This window comes from Gavialis gangeticus, unplaced genomic scaffold (assembly GCF_001723915.1).
Source record: "Gavialis gangeticus isolate Ggan-Ray unplaced genomic scaffold, GavGan_comp1, whole genome shotgun sequence".
Lineage (NCBI taxonomy): Eukaryota > Metazoa > Chordata > Crocodylia > Gavialidae > Gavialis > Gavialis gangeticus.
Window position 1 is genome coordinate 64,686,721 of NW_017728995.1, and position 17,616 is coordinate 64,704,336.

General features: G+C 46.1%; 2 protein-coding genes and 1 long non-coding RNA gene across 3 annotated transcripts in view; 2 read left to right on the forward strand and 1 right to left on the reverse strand.

Annotated features, from left to right (window-relative positions):
• The window catches only part of LIMS2 (LIM zinc finger domain containing 2), a 46,700-nt gene extending 40,262 nt beyond the window's left edge, over positions 1-6,438 (forward strand). Inside the window, exons 7-10 of the mRNA XM_019503729.1 lie at positions 409-501; positions 1,763-1,811; positions 2,006-2,081; positions 3,621-6,438. Of these exons, the coding sequence (XP_019359274.1) occupies positions 409-501; positions 1,763-1,811; positions 2,006-2,081; positions 3,621-3,768 (366 nt within the window). The 3' untranslated portion in view covers positions 3,769-6,438. The remainder of the gene's footprint in view (positions 1-408; positions 502-1,762; positions 1,812-2,005; positions 2,082-3,620) is intronic.
• A 536-nt stretch (positions 6,439-6,974) lies between these two features.
• The window catches only part of MYO7B (myosin VIIB), an 81,182-nt gene continuing 70,540 nt past the window's right edge, over positions 6,975-17,616 (reverse strand). Inside the window, exons 40-48 of the mRNA XM_019503728.1 lie at positions 17,335-17,440; positions 17,002-17,115; positions 16,145-16,232; positions 15,250-15,356; positions 14,782-14,967; positions 12,400-12,516; positions 10,805-10,888; positions 9,863-9,982; positions 6,975-9,046 (exon numbers count right to left, since the gene is read on the reverse strand). Of these exons, the coding sequence (XP_019359273.1) occupies positions 8,957-9,046; positions 9,863-9,982; positions 10,805-10,888; positions 12,400-12,516; positions 14,782-14,967; positions 15,250-15,356; positions 16,145-16,232; positions 17,002-17,115; positions 17,335-17,440 (1,012 nt within the window). The 3' untranslated portion in view covers positions 6,975-8,956. The remainder of the gene's footprint in view (positions 9,047-9,862; positions 9,983-10,804; positions 10,889-12,399; positions 12,517-14,781; positions 14,968-15,249; positions 15,357-16,144; positions 16,233-17,001; positions 17,116-17,334; positions 17,441-17,616) is intronic.
• The window catches only part of LOC109288254, a 5,528-nt gene continuing 5,358 nt past the window's right edge, over positions 17,447-17,616 (forward strand). Inside the window, exon 1 of the long non-coding RNA XR_002095105.1 lies at positions 17,447-17,607. This is a non-coding gene — a long non-coding RNA (uncharacterized LOC109288254). The remainder of the gene's footprint in view (positions 17,608-17,616) is intronic.

The following is a 17,616-nucleotide window of genomic DNA, read 5'->3' on the forward strand; positions in this document are numbered from 1 at the left end:
TGTGGCAGCCATGGGGGGACTGGGGGAGCAGTGGGAGTCGGGGGGAGGGGCTGGGGAAGCAGGGAAGGGATGGGGCTGTACCCCCATGGTCCTCTCCCTCACCCCCCCTCCCTCACCCCCTACTTACCAGTTCTGAGTCCTGCTGCAGTGACCAGGGACTGCCCAAATCATCAAAGCTCTCTGAATCTTTTCTGAAGATTTGGAGAGCTTTGAATTGATTTGGACCTTTTTATTGGTCCCCTGATTTGATTCAGATTTCAAGATTCAGCCACTGAATTGGGCTAAATCTCCTCTGAATCGAATTAGCACCCAAAGATTCACAGAGCCCTAGTTACCAAGACAATGTCTGCATGTCTTCTCGTTTTGGAAACCTCTCCATCTGATGTTGAATGCTCTTTACTTCTACAGCATTTTGTTTGTGCCAAGTGCGAGAAGCCATTCCTGGGGCACCGGCACTATGAGAAAAAGGGGCTGGCTTACTGTGAGACTCACTACAACCAGGTATGCGCTGCTGTTCTTTTGATTGTCTTGGCTGAAGAGGGGCAGGGGCAGAAATTTTTGTCTTTATAAACAAGCTTGGGAAATAGGCACTGGGTTTTCCTATCACAATACAAGTAGATGAAATTCTTTGTTGACCTGTAGTTATAAGTATGAGGCTGTACCAATGAAGTAGTAACAGGAATGAAAAGATCCTGCCAGCTGATACAGAGCACTAAGAAAAGGATAGTGATTAGAAAATAGAAACCTACTGAGGATAACGATCCTCCTGTGAAAGAAAAAATAATATATATGGGCTGCTGTTAACATGTCTTAATTACATCAAATAAAATTGGGGTTAGTCAGTTGGATGGCTGGTTAGCTGACCTTCTATTAAGAGTCAAGAGTGTTTGTTTTTTTTTAATTGCTATAAAACAACCTTTTTAAAATTTAACCATACACACAAAGTTTATATATGTGTATTTATAATGGTTTAATAGTTTATTTATTTTAAACACGTGTATGTATATATGTATGTGTGCGCATATGTGTCTGTTTAATTTTTTTTAAAGATCGGTTTTATAACTATTAAGGAACTCTCTTGGTCTTTAACAGGTCAGCTAACTAGCCGTCCAATTCACTAACACCAATTTTATATGATGTTATTAGAGATATCAATGGCAGTTTATATATCATATTTTTCTTTCTTTCTTTACAATGTTTAAAATAAATCTCATGGCATCTGGTTGACCATAGCACAGAAGAAATCAGTTCTGTTAACCAATTGGAAAGTAATTTTTCCACAAAGACAGTGAAGAACTGTGACTACTTCATTGATTGTCATTGGACAAAACATTACTTCACCTTGATAAAACTGTCAAAGGATATTTTTTGCTTTAAAAATAGTACTGTTAGTTTTGTTTTGATGTTTATGACCTAGAATCTGGAGAGGTTTATCTTTGATTAGCATTCTGATCTATTTACACTCTCTCTCAAATTCCCAGGCTTTACTGAGAGTGGGAAACATATAACAATGGTACCAGGAATATGAGGGATCCACAAAAAAGGTCATGTAGGGTTTGAGAGCACAAGATCTGAATGACCATGGCCTAATTAGCAAGTGTATAATGGGTTATTCAGGAGATTTAAATCTATATCTTTGGATGCTGTTGCAGCATCTTTGAATTCATTCATCATCAGGATTTTAATACTTGCCCCAGCTGTCTATGTTGTTGGTGTGGGCAGTCAGTAATATAAGTTCCCATTTTATTCCTTCTGCATGCAGCTCTTTGGAGATGTCTGCTACAACTGCAGCCATGTGATTGAGGGGGACGGTAAGCTTTGCACTTTCCTTGTTTTCGGTCACTCTCCGTGCTCTGTTTGTTGGTGCAGCTGTTGCTGTCCCACGGTTGTGAAGCACTAGTGTTTGTTTTCACATCTGGCCTCATTGAATTTAGATATAGCCCTGTGTTTAGATAATTTGGCCTGGCTGCCTTTGATTTAGCTTTGCCCTCCCCTCTATTTTCAGTGGTATCGGCTCTCAACAAGGCTTGGTGTGTGAACTGCTTCTCCTGCTCCACTTGCAACATCAAGCTCACACTGAAGTAAGTAGATACTTGCAGTTCTAGAACGATTCCTTCAACAGCCTGGGGAAATGAGTCCTGGTGCACCGACGCAGCGGAGTTGTGGCACCTTTCCCCCTCTTATCTAGGTTTGATACTTTCACCTAGAAAGGGAACCAATCAAAAATCCATTTCTGAAGCAAATTGTACACTAACTACCCCCAATGAGAGCCAGAGGGGCAGTGAGTACAAGCCAACTTCTGAGCGACCTTTCCTGGTTTCAGGTCCTCTTATGCCATCCCAGCTCACTCCTACTGTGCTGCAGTGGTTTTGCAGGACTCAGTATGGAGGGTGCTCTGATAGAGCATGGAGCTGACCCTTCAAAGGATTTGGTATTTTCATCACAGAAGGTAGGTTTTGGAAAGTGCTGTTGTTTAGACAAATACATACAAGCAGTTGGTAATATCTAACTCAATAATGAAATGATGAAGGCCTTGCTTCCATCATCCCGCTGGGTTCTTCGTTGCATCAGTTTACCATTGCATGTGTCAAGATGTTGAAGCAGTGCGAGTGCCAGACAGCACAACTCCGGAGTTTAGTTCATGCTTTAATGCAAAACATCTATGCTACAAAAGTTAGGATTTAGGAAACAAGAATATCAAAATCAGGCCAGACTTCGGGAAAATTAATTTATGGGATGGCAGTCTGAGATGGGAGATACTTCCTCCTCCCCAGGCATGTTCTAGCACAGGTGCCAGTGAGCTTGCTTTGCTGCAGCTTGATGGAGCATTAACCAAGAGGAAGCTGAATGGCAGGAAATATGGAAAAGTCTAAGGGAGAGGACAAGGAATTGATGGATCTGGCTGAAAACACAACTTCAGTGTCTAATTCCCTAACCTTGCCAGGTAAACACTGCTTCTGTTTCCTGGATGTTGCCAGCTGAGTGAATGCAGTTGCCCAGTTCCATGGCAGGAGGCATTGGTGATGGTCCTATTGACGTTCACCTAAATTTTTGGCTTGAAACTTTTTATTCCCCTTTGTAAAGGACTGTTGTAGCAAAGGAGCCACATACCAAACAAGGAAAAGACAGTGAAATTCAACAGAAGAAAAGCACTATAGGTCTGTATAAAGAAAACAAATGTTCCCACTCATGGTACTGACAAGGACCATCGTTCCACATTGAGGTGTGCTAGAGGGAGTAGTCAGGACAGAGAATGAAGAATTGAAATCCCTCTTCCCATTACAAGTGGGAAAATTGCCTCTCCCAGCCTTAGGAAAGTTAAGCAGAAGCATTGCTATAGTTACAAGAGCTACTCCATTGTGGGGCATTGGCCATTGCCCTAAAGCCAATCTCTAGTAAACCAGGAGTATCTGCGTGTACAGAGTTGGCACCTGACTTGGCAAAAACACTAATTGTGTGTGCATTAGTCCGATTTTGTGTGTTTGTGGTCAGGTAGGGATTTGTCTATTGGACCAAGAACTTAAACAAGGAATAGAGGCAGCATCCCACCCTTCCACCCTGCATCAGGCCCTGGCTCCAGCTTCCAAGAGCTGCTTTGATAGCTTTGTGTTTCTTTGAAGGAACAAGTTTGTGGAGTTTGACATGAAGCCCGTGTGCAAGAAGTGCTATGAGAAATTTCCCCTGGAGCTGAAGAAACGTCTGAAGAAGCTGTCTGAGCTGGCCTCCAAGAAATCACAGCCCAAAGCTCTGGACTTAAACTCTGCTTAAACGGGTCTGTCATTCTGCTGCCTGTACTCACAGTGGTCTCAGACTGCAATGTGCAGCAGCTGTTGATCACAAAGGGAAGTATTAAGAATGACTGACCAAAACAAATCAGACACACAGTGCCTCCCTCTTCTTTGGTTACTGCCTCTTGTATTTTGAATGTCTCTTCACTCAGGCAGTTGCAAATTAACACTGACAGCATGGGGAGCCTGGCCTCTACTGAGAAGCTTGGGCAGTAGTGGATATGCCAGGTCACTGCTTTTAAGCTGTACACCATTGTTTCTGCAGTCTCTCTCTCTCTCTCTTTCTCTCCTGTCTCTCTCCTGTTTTTCTTTCTCTCTCCTGTATCTAGAATTGGGTAAGAACAGTGATTTAAGCATCAAATGTATGGTTTCCCCTGCTCCACTTTCAAATCTGTCTTGCATGAAGAGCTTCCCACCACTATGCCCACAGTTTGAATGTGTTACCAGCTCCAGCAAAAGCAGCACGTGAGCTTTAGCCTATATACCTGAATGAGATAGCTAGATAGGTGTCTTCATGCATGGGACAGAGACTTTGGGTGTGTATGGAAGCTAGCTGAGTAATATGGGCCTGTCTTACTGTTGCAGTGAAGATATACCCCTGATCCAGGTGTATACCATGTTGCTGACACCAGGGAAGTCACTAGTGACAGCAGTAGTAGAAATGTTGGTGAAAGGACTCAACATGTCAGACTTCCTTAATTCAAACTGCCTTTAACTGCTTGACTTTCTATTGTAGCAAACCACCATAACCATTTAATACTGCTTCTGCTGTGGCTGTAGGGTGGGATGGCTCTGTCTATCTGTAAAGCTTTTCCATCCTCCACCATGACTGTCACAAAGCACAATAGAATAGACGGTGTTTTGGGTTTTTTTTGTCACAATTTACCAGCATAGGAGGACACCTTATATCCTTCTCTAGTTCTTGAACCATGCTTCAGGCGTGGTGTCAAAATAAAAGCACACTTTTTAGAGTTATTCTAAGTGGCTGCTGCAAGAACCAGCCCTCTATGCCTGTTCAGAGTTCAGGCACTTCAGGTGAAGGGCATTCAAAAGCTCATAGCACAATTTCTCAGATGTATTCCCTGTAATGGTAATCACAGGAAGGCACCTGATGATGATGAATCTGCAGAGCTGAGTTATCTTCAGCTTCCTGGGAAGATGATAATGAAACTTGGCATAGGCATCTGCAACTATGCAAAGGCAGAGTAACTCATGGGTTGTCAGAGATTTCCAGACCAGTTCAAATGCAACCCACTGTGTTCCTGCAGTAGCCACTCTTGAGTTTAGCAATGGAAAATGCAAATATTTGATTAATTTTGTCCATGTAAAGATGAAAAGGTATGCCTTTTACTTTGGGAAGAAATGCAGTGTAGACCCATTTCATCTCTTCTGAAATCCATTAGATCTAGATGAAGCCAGATCAGGTTTATGTAAAAGAAACAACATCCTCCTCCTTGTGCTTTGTACTGGGGATAATCAGTGTCTTATGGGATAACTAGGCCACCTCTGTGCAGAGCCTAGAAGCACTTGACCTCCTCTCACTTCTGCACCATGTGCTCCAGCTCTTGGAAATGAGGAGATGTAGCCACCCCAGAGTGACACTGACCATGTGCCAGGAAGTATCTCTGAGGCTGAGCCTGATTGCTACATTGCCTCACACCTAGGATTTGGCTTTAGTGGGGAGGGCTCAGCAGAGGCAGTGCAGACATGCCTCTAGGGTCCCTTCCTAATCACTTACCTCCCATGAATACTTTATTGAACCCTTACTTCATATAGTGTACAGTCTATATTACACTATTTTGCACACTACTGTCACACCTCTTATGGGACTGAGGAATCAAGGAATTGGCGGGACAACTTGAGAAAAGTAATTTCCCTGGCGCTACTTTTCTTTAGAAAAGGGAACAGTTAGAACAGACCTATTGGTTGTTCTAAAGCAGAGAATTGGGTATCTGCAAGTTCTTCATATTCAGTGTTTTCTTCATAAAGCCAGAGGTGGAGGGAACTTTCTCTTAGGCAGAAATTTAGACTGTATGCATTTTCCGTTGCTGCAGACACACAAGCCAAATTCATTCTAGCTGTTACACCACTGAAGTTAATGGAATCACATCAAGGGTGAACTTGTTCCAAAACTGTATGCTTTGTTAATTACTCAAAACAGCTCTTCCACCATTTACTTTTAAAACTATAAATGTGTATGTATGCATATTAAATAGAAATCACTAATGCTCACTGAACACACTTGAAGATGGCAATGCTTCTAGAAATAGCAGTATGTGCAGCTAACATTCAAGGGAAGTATTAATCACTTGATAGCCTTCTGTATGACCAAGTGAACTACTGTATTCTCTAGTTTAGATCTTGGTACTTACCTTCATAGCAGTCCACACAATGTTAGCTAAAATGGCCTCACAGCCATCACTGGCCAACACTTCTAATGCCATGTGTCTCTTGTATTGGATCATGCAGACTTCTGGAACTGAAGAGTTAAAGTTCAATGTATAGATCAGGGACTGTCAACCTTTAACAAGCAATGGGTCAGAACAACCCAGCTCCTGTCATAAGAACATGAGAACTGCTGTTTACTGGTCAGACCATAGGTCTATCTTGCCCAGTATCCTGTGTTTCACACAGTGGCAGGGAGTGGATGCTAAAAGGAAGAGTGAACAGGGTATGACCTGGATTCTTTCCACTGTTCCTTTCTCACATGGATCATCCAGCATTTAAGGTCTAGGAAGTTCTGATTCAGAGGCTGTACCTCTAATTTCCATGATCCAGCGTGGGTCAGGTGGTTTTCATGGCACATGAGCAGCTAAGGGGAGGGGCAGGTATTTCCCTAAGCTCCCACCAGAGCCACACACTGCAGCCTTGGGGATGATGGAGAAGGGGGATAGAGACAAGTGGCAACAGTGTGGGTGTAGCTCCCTGCTCCTAGGCTTGTCCCAGGTCACCTCTGGCTGGAAGCTGTGCCTCTGCTGCAACCTTGGGGAAGTGGGTAGAGAGAAGTGGTAGAAGTGTGGGTGCAGCTTCCAGCTCCCTAGATCTGGTACAGCTCCTCACTGCTCAGCCTCAGTATGAGCACAAGCACAGACAAAGCTGTAAGACTGTGGCCTGGATGTTGCTAATCTCTGGGTTAGATGGAGGCAGGGGAAGCAGTGGTTTGGAGATTGTACTAATTTGTGCTCTAAATGTGTGGGATTATGCAGAGTGAGGGAAGAAATTCTCTTGCATTGCATGGGGTGCTATTACGTGAGGTGGATTGTATGGATCCATGGACCTTTTGTTTTGCAGTACATTTGGGTTTGTGAAGTTTATCCAGAACATGACTGCTTGACTGTAGTTCTGTAATCTCACCTGTGTTATGTTCCTGTAATAAAGTGCACTGCAGTGCATCTCTATACTTTGCACCAAAGATTAAAATATTGTATTGTACACTATGAAGTGATGCAAAGGTGTTAACTCTTTTGTGAGCCAAAGCAAGTCACTTGCTAACTAGGAAGATTTGAAATTGCAGCATATTTTGTGCTATTTCCAGATTAATGATGGTTAGATGGCAATATGTGATCAGCACTGGACCCGGTACAGGCATGCAACTGTCTGACAGATGCTGTGTAGCACAGGTGGTGCTGCTGCTGTCAGTGGTGAAAAGTGTTTTATGAGAATGTAGTGGTACCCCAAGCTATTTGGATAGGTTTAAACTGCAGAGAACCTGAGAAAATGCTCATCTGATTTATGGAAGAAAGACTACATTTGCATTATTGATCTTCTGTAATTGTTTATTTAAAAATTGCAAACAAGATCCTTTGGCTGCAAACATTTTAGTACAGAGGAGCTGAGAAGTCTTACACACTTGTTCTATTCAAATGGCATTTAGAAGTAGAGTGCACTAACACCTCAGTGTTGGTCATTTCAGTGCTTCCATTGCCAGCAATGGATGTTACACTTGGAATATCTAATTGCTTGAAAAGGATCAAGTATTCTGAAAAGTGTGGCACTCATTGAGATGCACAGAGATATTGAGGCTCTTCTCCCTGCTATGCATGTACAGAAATCCTATTAATGTTTGAGTTTCACATGCACATCCAAGGGGACAACAGACCCCATTGTGCATACATTGGCAACAGTGTGAGAGACCCAGCAGAGCTGCCGAATCACGCCTCAAGGAACTTGGTGTAAATGCACTGACTACCACATTCCATTGTGGTCACAAGAGGGCTCCTGGTTGGGGAAGTGGCAAGTATTTGTGTTCCTAACATGCAAGTTGCAAGTCTGCCTGCCTTGCTAGACACTCAGAGCTGTTCTTAGTGGTATGTTTCTCAGTGTCCATTTATCACATGGACCGTCAAACAAACTTTACCACATAAACTCTGTCAAACAGGAAATAGGAGGAAGCAAGAGGAATGAAGACCACTCAAATTAAGTAACTGACTTTTTTTGTCTCTTGAAAGAATGTCTACAGCACTCTAGGCTGGGAAGACTTCTAAAGAGCAGAAAAATGGCTCTCTTCAAAGGATGTCTCTGTTAAAGACTCAGTTCTTCAAATCCTTGCTTGCACTGAGCAGCGCTCCTTTATAAATATAAAAAAATTGAGGGAGGGCTACTCGGTATAAATAACTGTTGTAGTCAGGCCATGTTAGCCTACTTGGTTCATGTGTATTGTGAGTCTGGTGTGAAAGGAAGGCTGGGGGAAAAAGAAGGAAGTGCACTAGTATAGGCTTGTCCAAAGGCAACAAAAATCCAAAATAGCCCTTGCCCCATTTTAGCAGAAACAATTCTTCCCTCCTGCAAAGCCCGCCGTCGTATTTACCAACAGGCAAGGGAATTGGTAGGAATATATCAAGCACTGTGCCCTTTACCTTCCCAGGAGAAAGTAACTAGGAGATGTGTGTCCTCTTCTGAGTGGAGGACTACACTGACATTGAAATTAAACTGAACTTGCTCTGAAGTCCAAAATCCTATTATATTGTATTGTTACACTGGCAAATTTAAAATGATTGAAGGTGCATATTCCCTTGGGTTTCTCTTGTAGCAGTACTCTGCTTCCATGTTTCAGTCCAGGTCTGTTCAGAGGAATGAGTGGCAGAATGGGTATTCAAAAGTAAGTTTCCCTCTGGGATAGGACACCTATGCAGTTTGGCACGTGTATGAAGTAGGGGGCTTGTTCTTACTCAGGCTGGGAGGTGGGTACTCTTCTGCTTGTTTACAACATTCATTAGCAGGTTCACATAAGATGTCATCAGGTCATCCATCTTGTAACCCTTCGGGGAGAGAGAAATGAGGTCGCTAGCACAGGCCATTGAACAACCTGAATTATAGTTTCCAAGACTCTGTCCTTTGCTCCTGTTCTTATCTGCTGCCCAGTTTCTTCCCAGAACTTCTTCCTTCTCTGCCAATTCTAGCACTTTTTTAATATCTGGGTATACCATACTGCTTGTGTCTGCAATATATAGTAGTTCAAGCCAGCATTTCATGCTGTTATAAGCTGCCATTATCTGTATCAGAACTGGAGCTTTAAATACTGGCCAAGAACCCTGAAGTTTATCTTAAATGTAAAAGTACAAATTGATCTAAAAATGTGCTGGTGCCTGTCTGCATCTCTAGGCAGCCTGAAATGGGAGCTCTGGGGCAGTAGAACATGTCCTGTTCATGGCAACAGTGGATCATCACTGCTTACCAAAGCATGCAGTAAAAGGAAGATCCTATTCAGTTCTGCTGTGAAGGGAAACCTTTTCTTTGTCTCAGACAAGAGGCTTGATTTGTGGACAGAGCGTGGGAAATTACTTATTTTTCCCTTCAGTTTGGTAACAGCATGTTGTGTGTGCCCCTGTGGATGGTGGTGCAGAGCACCAGTCTGATCATGAGCTGTATGACTGTCTGTGAAATTGGAACAGTTGTTTTTTTTTCCCCCCCACATCAACCCTAAAGCCAGATCTGGCAGGACACAGTATGCCATCCATAATCTGGCTCTTTTAATGTGTTCCAGCATCTGCCTTGCACTTCGTGTTGATGCTTGTAGACATAAGGGAAAAATGTGGAGGAGGGTCTTGTGTCTGAGACAATGAGGCTCCTCTTACCAGAGATGTCTCGCACAGAATCCGGCTTCCTCGCACCAGGTTCCCAACGGTCATGTGGAAGTATGTGCTGCCGCTGCACCAGTTGGAGATTTTATTAAAGGGGTAACCTGTTAAGATTTCCTGCAGAGAACCAAATGGACAGAAAGGACTGAACAGTGCAATGAAGAAATAGATTCCTTGGCAGATCAGAAAACATTGGGCAAGTAATCCTTCCCTTTACTGATTATGCTCCCCTCCCTGAAGGCATCAACAAATTCAGCTCACGTATCCCAAACAGCTCAGTGTAATCCCCACTGCTTGCAGGAGAGCAGCTCAGTACTTAGCTTTCAGGACTCCGGCACACCTTCCTGTAACTCAGTCAGTTCTCCCCACACCATGCTACTGCTTATGTGTTAGAGTAGCCATTAAGCCCCTGGCTATTTGTTTTCTGGTTTCAAAGCAAGATGCCAACATGAACAATAAGAATAGCTTTAAAAGGACGGGGTTGTCTTTTCAGCAGGACTGATAGAGCCAATCTGCACCAAGAACAGGGTTGCAGTTGAATTACCAGCCTCTTTCCATCTTGTTTGTTTGCTGTGTTGTGGACCACTTAGAGAATTCAGCATGGGAAATCTAAAGGAGGTTCCCTGATGCACAGCTTTTTTGTAATGTTCCCCCCTTGTAACAGCTGTCTTAGCTTTTTCCTGTCCAGTGCAAAGAATGCATATGGCAGTTACTCAGAGTGCTTTGGAATAGTCCCTTTACTGCTATTTGTGGCAATATACTGTATTTACTTCAGTGTTACACAGCAAATCAACAGGAGACCAATGGAGTTCCTAAAATTAAAGGAGAAGGTCCTATCCCTAACTAGCACTGCCGTTGAGGGGATTCTTCCTTAGGAGTATCAGTCATAAATGTGCACTTCCCAGAGGTCCAGAGAAGCACTGAGAAAACAGCTCTTACCTTGGTCTTCTGGTGTATCAGGGAGACTCCCTGTTTGTTGATTGCAATCAGTATGATGTCAGGGAAATTTGGCTCTGAGGTTTGCTGGCAAAGAGGAACAAAATGAAGTGGTAAACAGACAAAGGGAGATGGAAAAAGATCCACTTCACTGCTATTTATTGTCATCATCAGATTAACATTGAAGCAGCCATTCCTAGGCATAACTTATCTTGAAGACTTGCACACCTCATAGTTGCAGGAGGAGGAGAGAGGGGGAGCGTGTAGTAGGCATTGCAACCAGGCCCCAGCCCTGCAGAGTTTGGCTTTGTTTCTGGGCTGCTGCAGGCGGTTCTATTAAGCTTAATGAAACCACTATGAGTATAATTAGAAAGCCTTTATTACTGTCAGCTGGCTCATTAGAGTGGCTGGCAGAGGGGAAGTGTGCAGTGGTTATACATTTGAAGTGAGAGAGAACAGTTACATTTTTATATCTTTGTTATACATTGAATAACTTAAAAAAAAAAAAAAGAAAGTCAATTACTAGCTATTATATAGATGCAAGCTGGTGTTTTTTAAGATGCCTCCATGCAGGGGTATTGTATTCTACTACTTCAGTATTTGTACCAATTAGTTGTTTTCTTATTGTTAAACCTTCCTTCAAACTTCCCATCTCCCAACTTATTTTTAAGGTGTGATTTGTAATGCCCTCGAAACTTTTTGTTTATATGTTTGGTAGTTTGACTGAGCCTGGTCCTACATTCTCCTGATATTTATTACCTTTTATGAAAGGGAAGGGGGCTTTGTTATAAGCTGAGAACTTTTTTTAAACTAAAGAGGAGGAGGAAGACCTGCTAGAAGCTGAGGCCTCGTTGAGCCAAAGTTCTGTTGAAGCCTTAGCAAGTCAGCATCAGGGTTACAGGGCCTCTAGTCTATAGTATGTCTAATGCTGCAGTCCACCCAGCATCCTTCCAGGGTTCCACAGAACAAAGTGGGGGATGGTGGGCCATTGGAGGAGTATTTGTCCTTGAGAAGGACCATCTGTAGAGTGAAAATGCTAGTATGCTACTACACTTTGATCATGGATCTTGCTGAACCTTGAGGGCAGCAGGACCAAGAACATTGCACTCACATAATTATGGGATCTCAGTGGCATATAATATAGCACCCCCTCCCCAGCAACCCAGCTTACTGTCAGTCCAGCACTCTGCAGTGGCTCCTTAGTAAATGCGGTGTCTAGTTCAGCTGTCCCTATGGGAGACCAGCTACCTGAGGAGGCGCCTGGGGCCCTTTGGGAGAGCTGTTTCACTGAAACGGTAGGGAGGGACTGCTGAGCTCCCTCAGACCACTTGAACCTTCTCTCACTGGATAGGAGAGACCTTGGACCACTATTCCACTACAAAGGATCTAAGTGCTGCTTTTCATTCCAGATCTGGCTTCCCCTCTGTAAGGTGGTCACATTCTTCCTTCCACCCCTCCACCCCCATGCTTGTATGTATGTATGTACGTGCACACATACACACGAAGGGCAGATTGGGGTAAATACTAATCCCCACTGAACAGCAACCTGGCTGGCAGACCCACTAATGCATACAGAATAAGAAGCCTTCTATACTTACCTTGACTTCAAAGAAGGCTGACCCAAATGTTGGCCAGCGGTATATAATTTTCAAGAAGGCAACCTTAGCTTCATCCACTGTTTTCCTCTCATGTTTGCTGTACGCTGCAATAATGTTCTGTGTAGAAGAGGAACACGTGAACAACCTAGTGAGTGTGCCAGCAGGCTTTCTCCTACTCAGTGCAACTCCTAGAGGCAATACCATAATGCCACAACATTGTCATGTGACCACATCACTTTCAGGGCCTTGTTACACGGTAGTTTTAGGCAGCTTCTGGAGCTCTTAATCCCTGGATTCGCTGCACATTAACACCTTTAAGTGCTTTAAAGAACCTGGTACTTGGCTTAAAGTCGCACCATTCCAGGGCAGGATTATCTCTAGTGTGCCTAATTTTGCTCCTGTTTCATTAAGGTGAAGTCCTCCAGCATCCCAGGATGCAGTGGCTCCTCCTGAGACAAGGTGGGAATGCTGGGGGCAGGGCCCAGCATGCTGCCTCTGACCCACTGCTCTCACTGGGCAGAGCCAATGCCACAGCCCTGGAGTGACCACAGTGCCTCCTGGATCAGTTCACTACTCTGAATAACCAGGCAGGGCTCAGGCCGTGGTGCCTGCATGGGGCAGTAGGCTGGTGGTGACCCACAGCTGAACCTGTGCCCAGCCCTGCTCTCCACTGCAGTGTGCCCCAAGCTAAGTGCCTGTGTCCCCAGGGCCTGGACACATGCCCCAGTGGGGCTGGGTGGCTGGAGGAGTGCAGCTTGGCAGCTGCAGCAGAGCAGCCTGAGGCTGGTCCCTGCTAACCTTGGGCTCCTCTGGGCCGTGCAGGGTCCAGCTGCTGGCTCCTCCCTGGCTCACCTGGCAACAGCTGCAGTTGGCAGGGACCTGAAGCCTCTGAACCCCTGTAGCAGCTGGGCAGCTGCACACATGGAGCATAGGGCTCAGTACTGCCCATCTGTGCTGGCACTGCACAGAGCAGGCAGGGAGGTTGCACTGCTCACAGCTGCTTCCCAAACCTGGGAGGGGTGGGAAGTCCTGTCCCTGTACCCACTCTCCCCACCACCTGGCATGTTCTCAGACTACTGGGCCTAAGCAGAGCAAGTGAGCCCTGGGACTGGCTCTGGCTTTGCCCAGCAGGAGCAGTGAGTCGGTCCTGCCCCTGTCTCCTAGTCCAGGCCCTGGAATATGCTGGGGTGGGGAGTGGGGCACAAGAATGTGACTTCCCAACCCCACCAGGCTTGGGAGACAGCTGTGAGCAGTGCAGCCTCCCCACTTGCTCTGTGCAGCTCCAGCCCAGATGAGCAGCACTGAACCCTGCACTCCATGCCTAGAGCTGCTATGGGGGGGCGGGGAGGGGGGGGCAGTTCAGAGGCTTCATTCAGGCGACTGCCAACCATAGCAGTCCTGCTGGGTGAGCCAAGTGGGGGCACCAGCAGCCAGACCCTGCACAGCCCAGCAGAGCGCAGGGTCAGCAGGAACTCTAGAGGCCATGTTGCAGCTGCCAAGCTCCACCCTTGCTCCTGCTGCCTGGCCCTGCCGGAGCGTGTGTCCAAGTTCTTGGGGTCCCATCCTTTTTTTTCCTCTCTGGAGCTTGTCTCCCCCTGCACTGTCACTGTCTGAGCTGAGGGGCCCAATCCTTTTCAGAGCTTAGGCACTGCCTGGCTGACTGACAGCCCAGGTAGTATTGGTGCAGTGTGGTGGGCTCTAGAGAAAAAAAGGATGAGGTCCCTCAGAGCTCAAGCAACAAACTGATCCAGGTGGTGGCAGGGCTTCTGGGCACTCCAGGGCTGCAGTGCTTTCTCTGTCCAGCAGGAGCAGCCAGTCCTGCCCCTAGCTCCTAGTCCTGCCCCTGCTCACCAAGCCTCTAGTGGAAAGTCACAGCTGTGCGGGTGAGGGACAGGCAGAGAGAGTTTTTGACCTTCAGTTGTGACTGCTCCACTAAGCTGAGCAACACTAAGCCAATTAACATTTTTTTCAGCTTACAGCATAAGGTGTAACAAGACTCTCGGAGTGGCAGCAAGGATCACTTGTGCCTGCAGGAAGTGGGTCCTGGAGCTGCTCAGAGTGGGACAGATGGAAGGAGAGGCAAAAGTCTCCCAGCATCCCCTATCATATACTTTTTCCCCCCCTGGACATCAGGGATAAGGAAGGATCCTCTCAGAACTGCAGCTCACCTCCAGGCCTGATGGAGCATAAGGGAAGGTCACCAGCCATGCAGTTTATTTCCCTGACTCTCCTGGAGGGACAGTGTAAAGGTGCACCAGATCTCCCAGCTCTCTTCCAGGAGAACAACACTGCCACACATCCAGGTTTTGGTGGCCACCATCAATCCCCTCTTTGGGCTCCAAAGATGTCCATTCATATCAAGCTGTAGGGAAAGGCTCTTACCTTCTTCCACTCCTCCTGGGACATCACTCGGAGCAGATTGTCTGGCACTAGCTCCTTTAGGATTTTTGGGATAGTTATCTGCTGTGACCGGTCATTGTCAAAACGGACTTTATAAATCAGCCCTGCCAGCTGGATGGCTTCTTCCCTGGAGCACTTGTGGTAGCCTCGCAGGTACTTCGGCAGTTCCTGGAAGAAACAATCTGTGAGTCGAGAGAACGGTCTGGGGCCAGTACAGGCTCATCCAGACATGAAACCAAAAGGTAGGCCTGAGACTCAAGGCTGACCTCTGCCCTGGAAGGTCATTTTGCACCAACAGAAAGCAACTGATTATTACACTTATTGTGTGTTTTAAGCTGCTTGTCCCTAGAGATACTTGGAAATAGCAAGAAATATTTCAGTAGGATAAGCTTTGCCACAGTATTGCCTCTGGCCCAGGGTGTCATGGGCTTCTTTACTGTCTACATCTACCTGGTGGTAATGAAAGATGGAGTCAGCCTTCAAGTCTTTCCCTGGAGATATGTTCAGCCACAGCTTCCTCATGAAATACACCTGGTAAGTCACAGCCACAGCAGCCCCTGAGGAGATAAGCCTGCTGTCAGCTCAGAAATCATTGCCTAATGACCCTCAGGGACAGGACTTTTGTTCCCAAGAGACAGTTCTTGCTGGCCTGTTGGTGTCATGGGGACAGTATGTTTCAGGTTTAAATTTTATTTAGAAGATGTTGGTAAATTAATGCAAAAAATTCAGTTGGATAAACCCTATTTTTGCTCTCAGTCACTGCACTTATGACTGGAGGAAGCTGATGAGCAGTACCACAAGCCTTGTGGGGGATGAGGAGAGAAATGAATTAACCCTAAAAGTGCTTATCACAAGATAACAGTAATATTAAACAGGCTACTAGAGTGATCCAGACAATGATTTTATAAAGAAGCAAGGTTCAGAGTTGTGCTGGGAGCTCATGCAGTGTTTGATGTGTTCACCTGTGAGTAGTTGCACATGGAGCTCATGCTGTGACCTGCAGTCATTTGCGCCATTAAGGATGCAGCAAGTCAGAGCATCAGCATGTGATGTCTAACAAACTTGTAGATGCCCACACACAGGCTTATTCCTATGTCTCTGTGCATATCTGGCTGCACCAGGTCAGCTGATCTTTTCATGCCAGAACTAGTGATCCCAGCAGTACACACATGGACCATATCAGCAAAAGGTTTAAAACAAGACTCCCAGCTGAATCAGTTGCAGAGGTTAAATAAATTCTGTGAGAAGGCCCTGCTGATTCCCTGGTTGCAGTGTCTCCAGGTGAGCAGTGACATACAACACTGCTAGGGATTAACACACCCCCTCCAAAAAATCCCTCCCTTACCATCTTTCCCTGGCTTGCTCTTCCTATTCCAGTCAGTCACCTGCTTTAAAGAGTCAAAGAAGTAGTCGGCTTCATTCTGACTAATCACCTAGAACAGGCAAGCAACAGAAGGAAGGGAATTATCTTCACAGGGAGAGTATCAAGTCACCAGATTCAAGCATCCGCGCACTGTGCAGAAAGCAAAGCAGGAGCAGAGGCAAAGGGAAACGTAAGGAAGGAAAGCTCCTGGGAGAGTCTGTTCCCACAGCTTTCCCTCACCCTATTCCCATTCGCTTCCAGCGAGGACAGCTCTCCCTGCCTAGCCAGTGTTCAGCTATATCCTCGTAGGCAACACTGGCAGACTTGGGACTCCCTCTGCCCTGAAGCACAGTGATACGCAGACCATTGACAGTACCCTCCTTGAGGCACAATGAGCAGAAAGAGAAGGCTCACAGCTAGACAGCCAGTGCAGACAGCCAGGCTTTAGTTTAACCAAAATGTGCTTTTCAGAGACAGCATAGTGGAAGTGGGTGAGAGTGAGTTCCCTCCATGACCACTAAGGCCAACTGGAGCTGCAGATGCACAACAACTCTTGGGGTCAGACCCTGGGAGTAGTGTGCAACAAGCAACGCCCCCCACCCCCAGCTGATACATCAGAGTGGCTGAGGGACAGCCCATGAGCCAAGGGAAGTCCATGCTATTCTGTCCTGCTGTCCACAACCCAGATGGGACCAGACGTAGTCCCTCTGGGTGCCATCCCTACATTAAGGAGGAAAGCAGCAATTATCTGCTCTGCTACTTGAACTTCAGTATGGCCCTCCCTGGCTCCTGGCAAGCAACCTAGGCTGCCCTTGAGCTGTGTTCCTGAGTGGCATTACCTTGTCTGCGATCTTGATGAAGAGGCTGAATCCTTCCCAGGAGCTGAGCTGCAGCTTGGAGGCAATAGTCTGACACAGACTCCGGATTTTGGTGTTCGTTCCCACCTCAAATGCCTGAGACATACCAGAGGCCCCAAGTTGATAAGGCAGGGAAGAAAGGGGATGACAGGGACAAAGGAATAGGTCATGCAGACAATTCAGAGCTGTTCTGGAAATCTAGGCAGCTGAGAGGCAGATCCTGCAGTCCTTTCACATACAATAGCCCTGAGCTCCATTGAAAAGCAGCCCTAGAGCCTGGACTGGGAGAGGAAAAGAGAGAGGAGGAGTTCTCACCTGTTCCGTGTCATTGGGGAAGCAGACCTTGTGTGAGATCTTGGTGGTGTTCTGCAGGATGGCCTCCACCTCCACCTGATGGGGAGCCCACTTCCTAGAGCCACTCCTGGGAGAGGAAACACACACACCCCACTTCAGCACTGGGCATTTGCTGATCCCCTGGGAGGGCTTACCTTCTTGAATCTGCCTTTTAAGTTGCTAGGACTCCTACTGCACCTCTGCAAGGCACTGAGGGATTCATTAAAGACCAGCTCTTCTCTGCAAAGTGATCAGGTTAAGTGT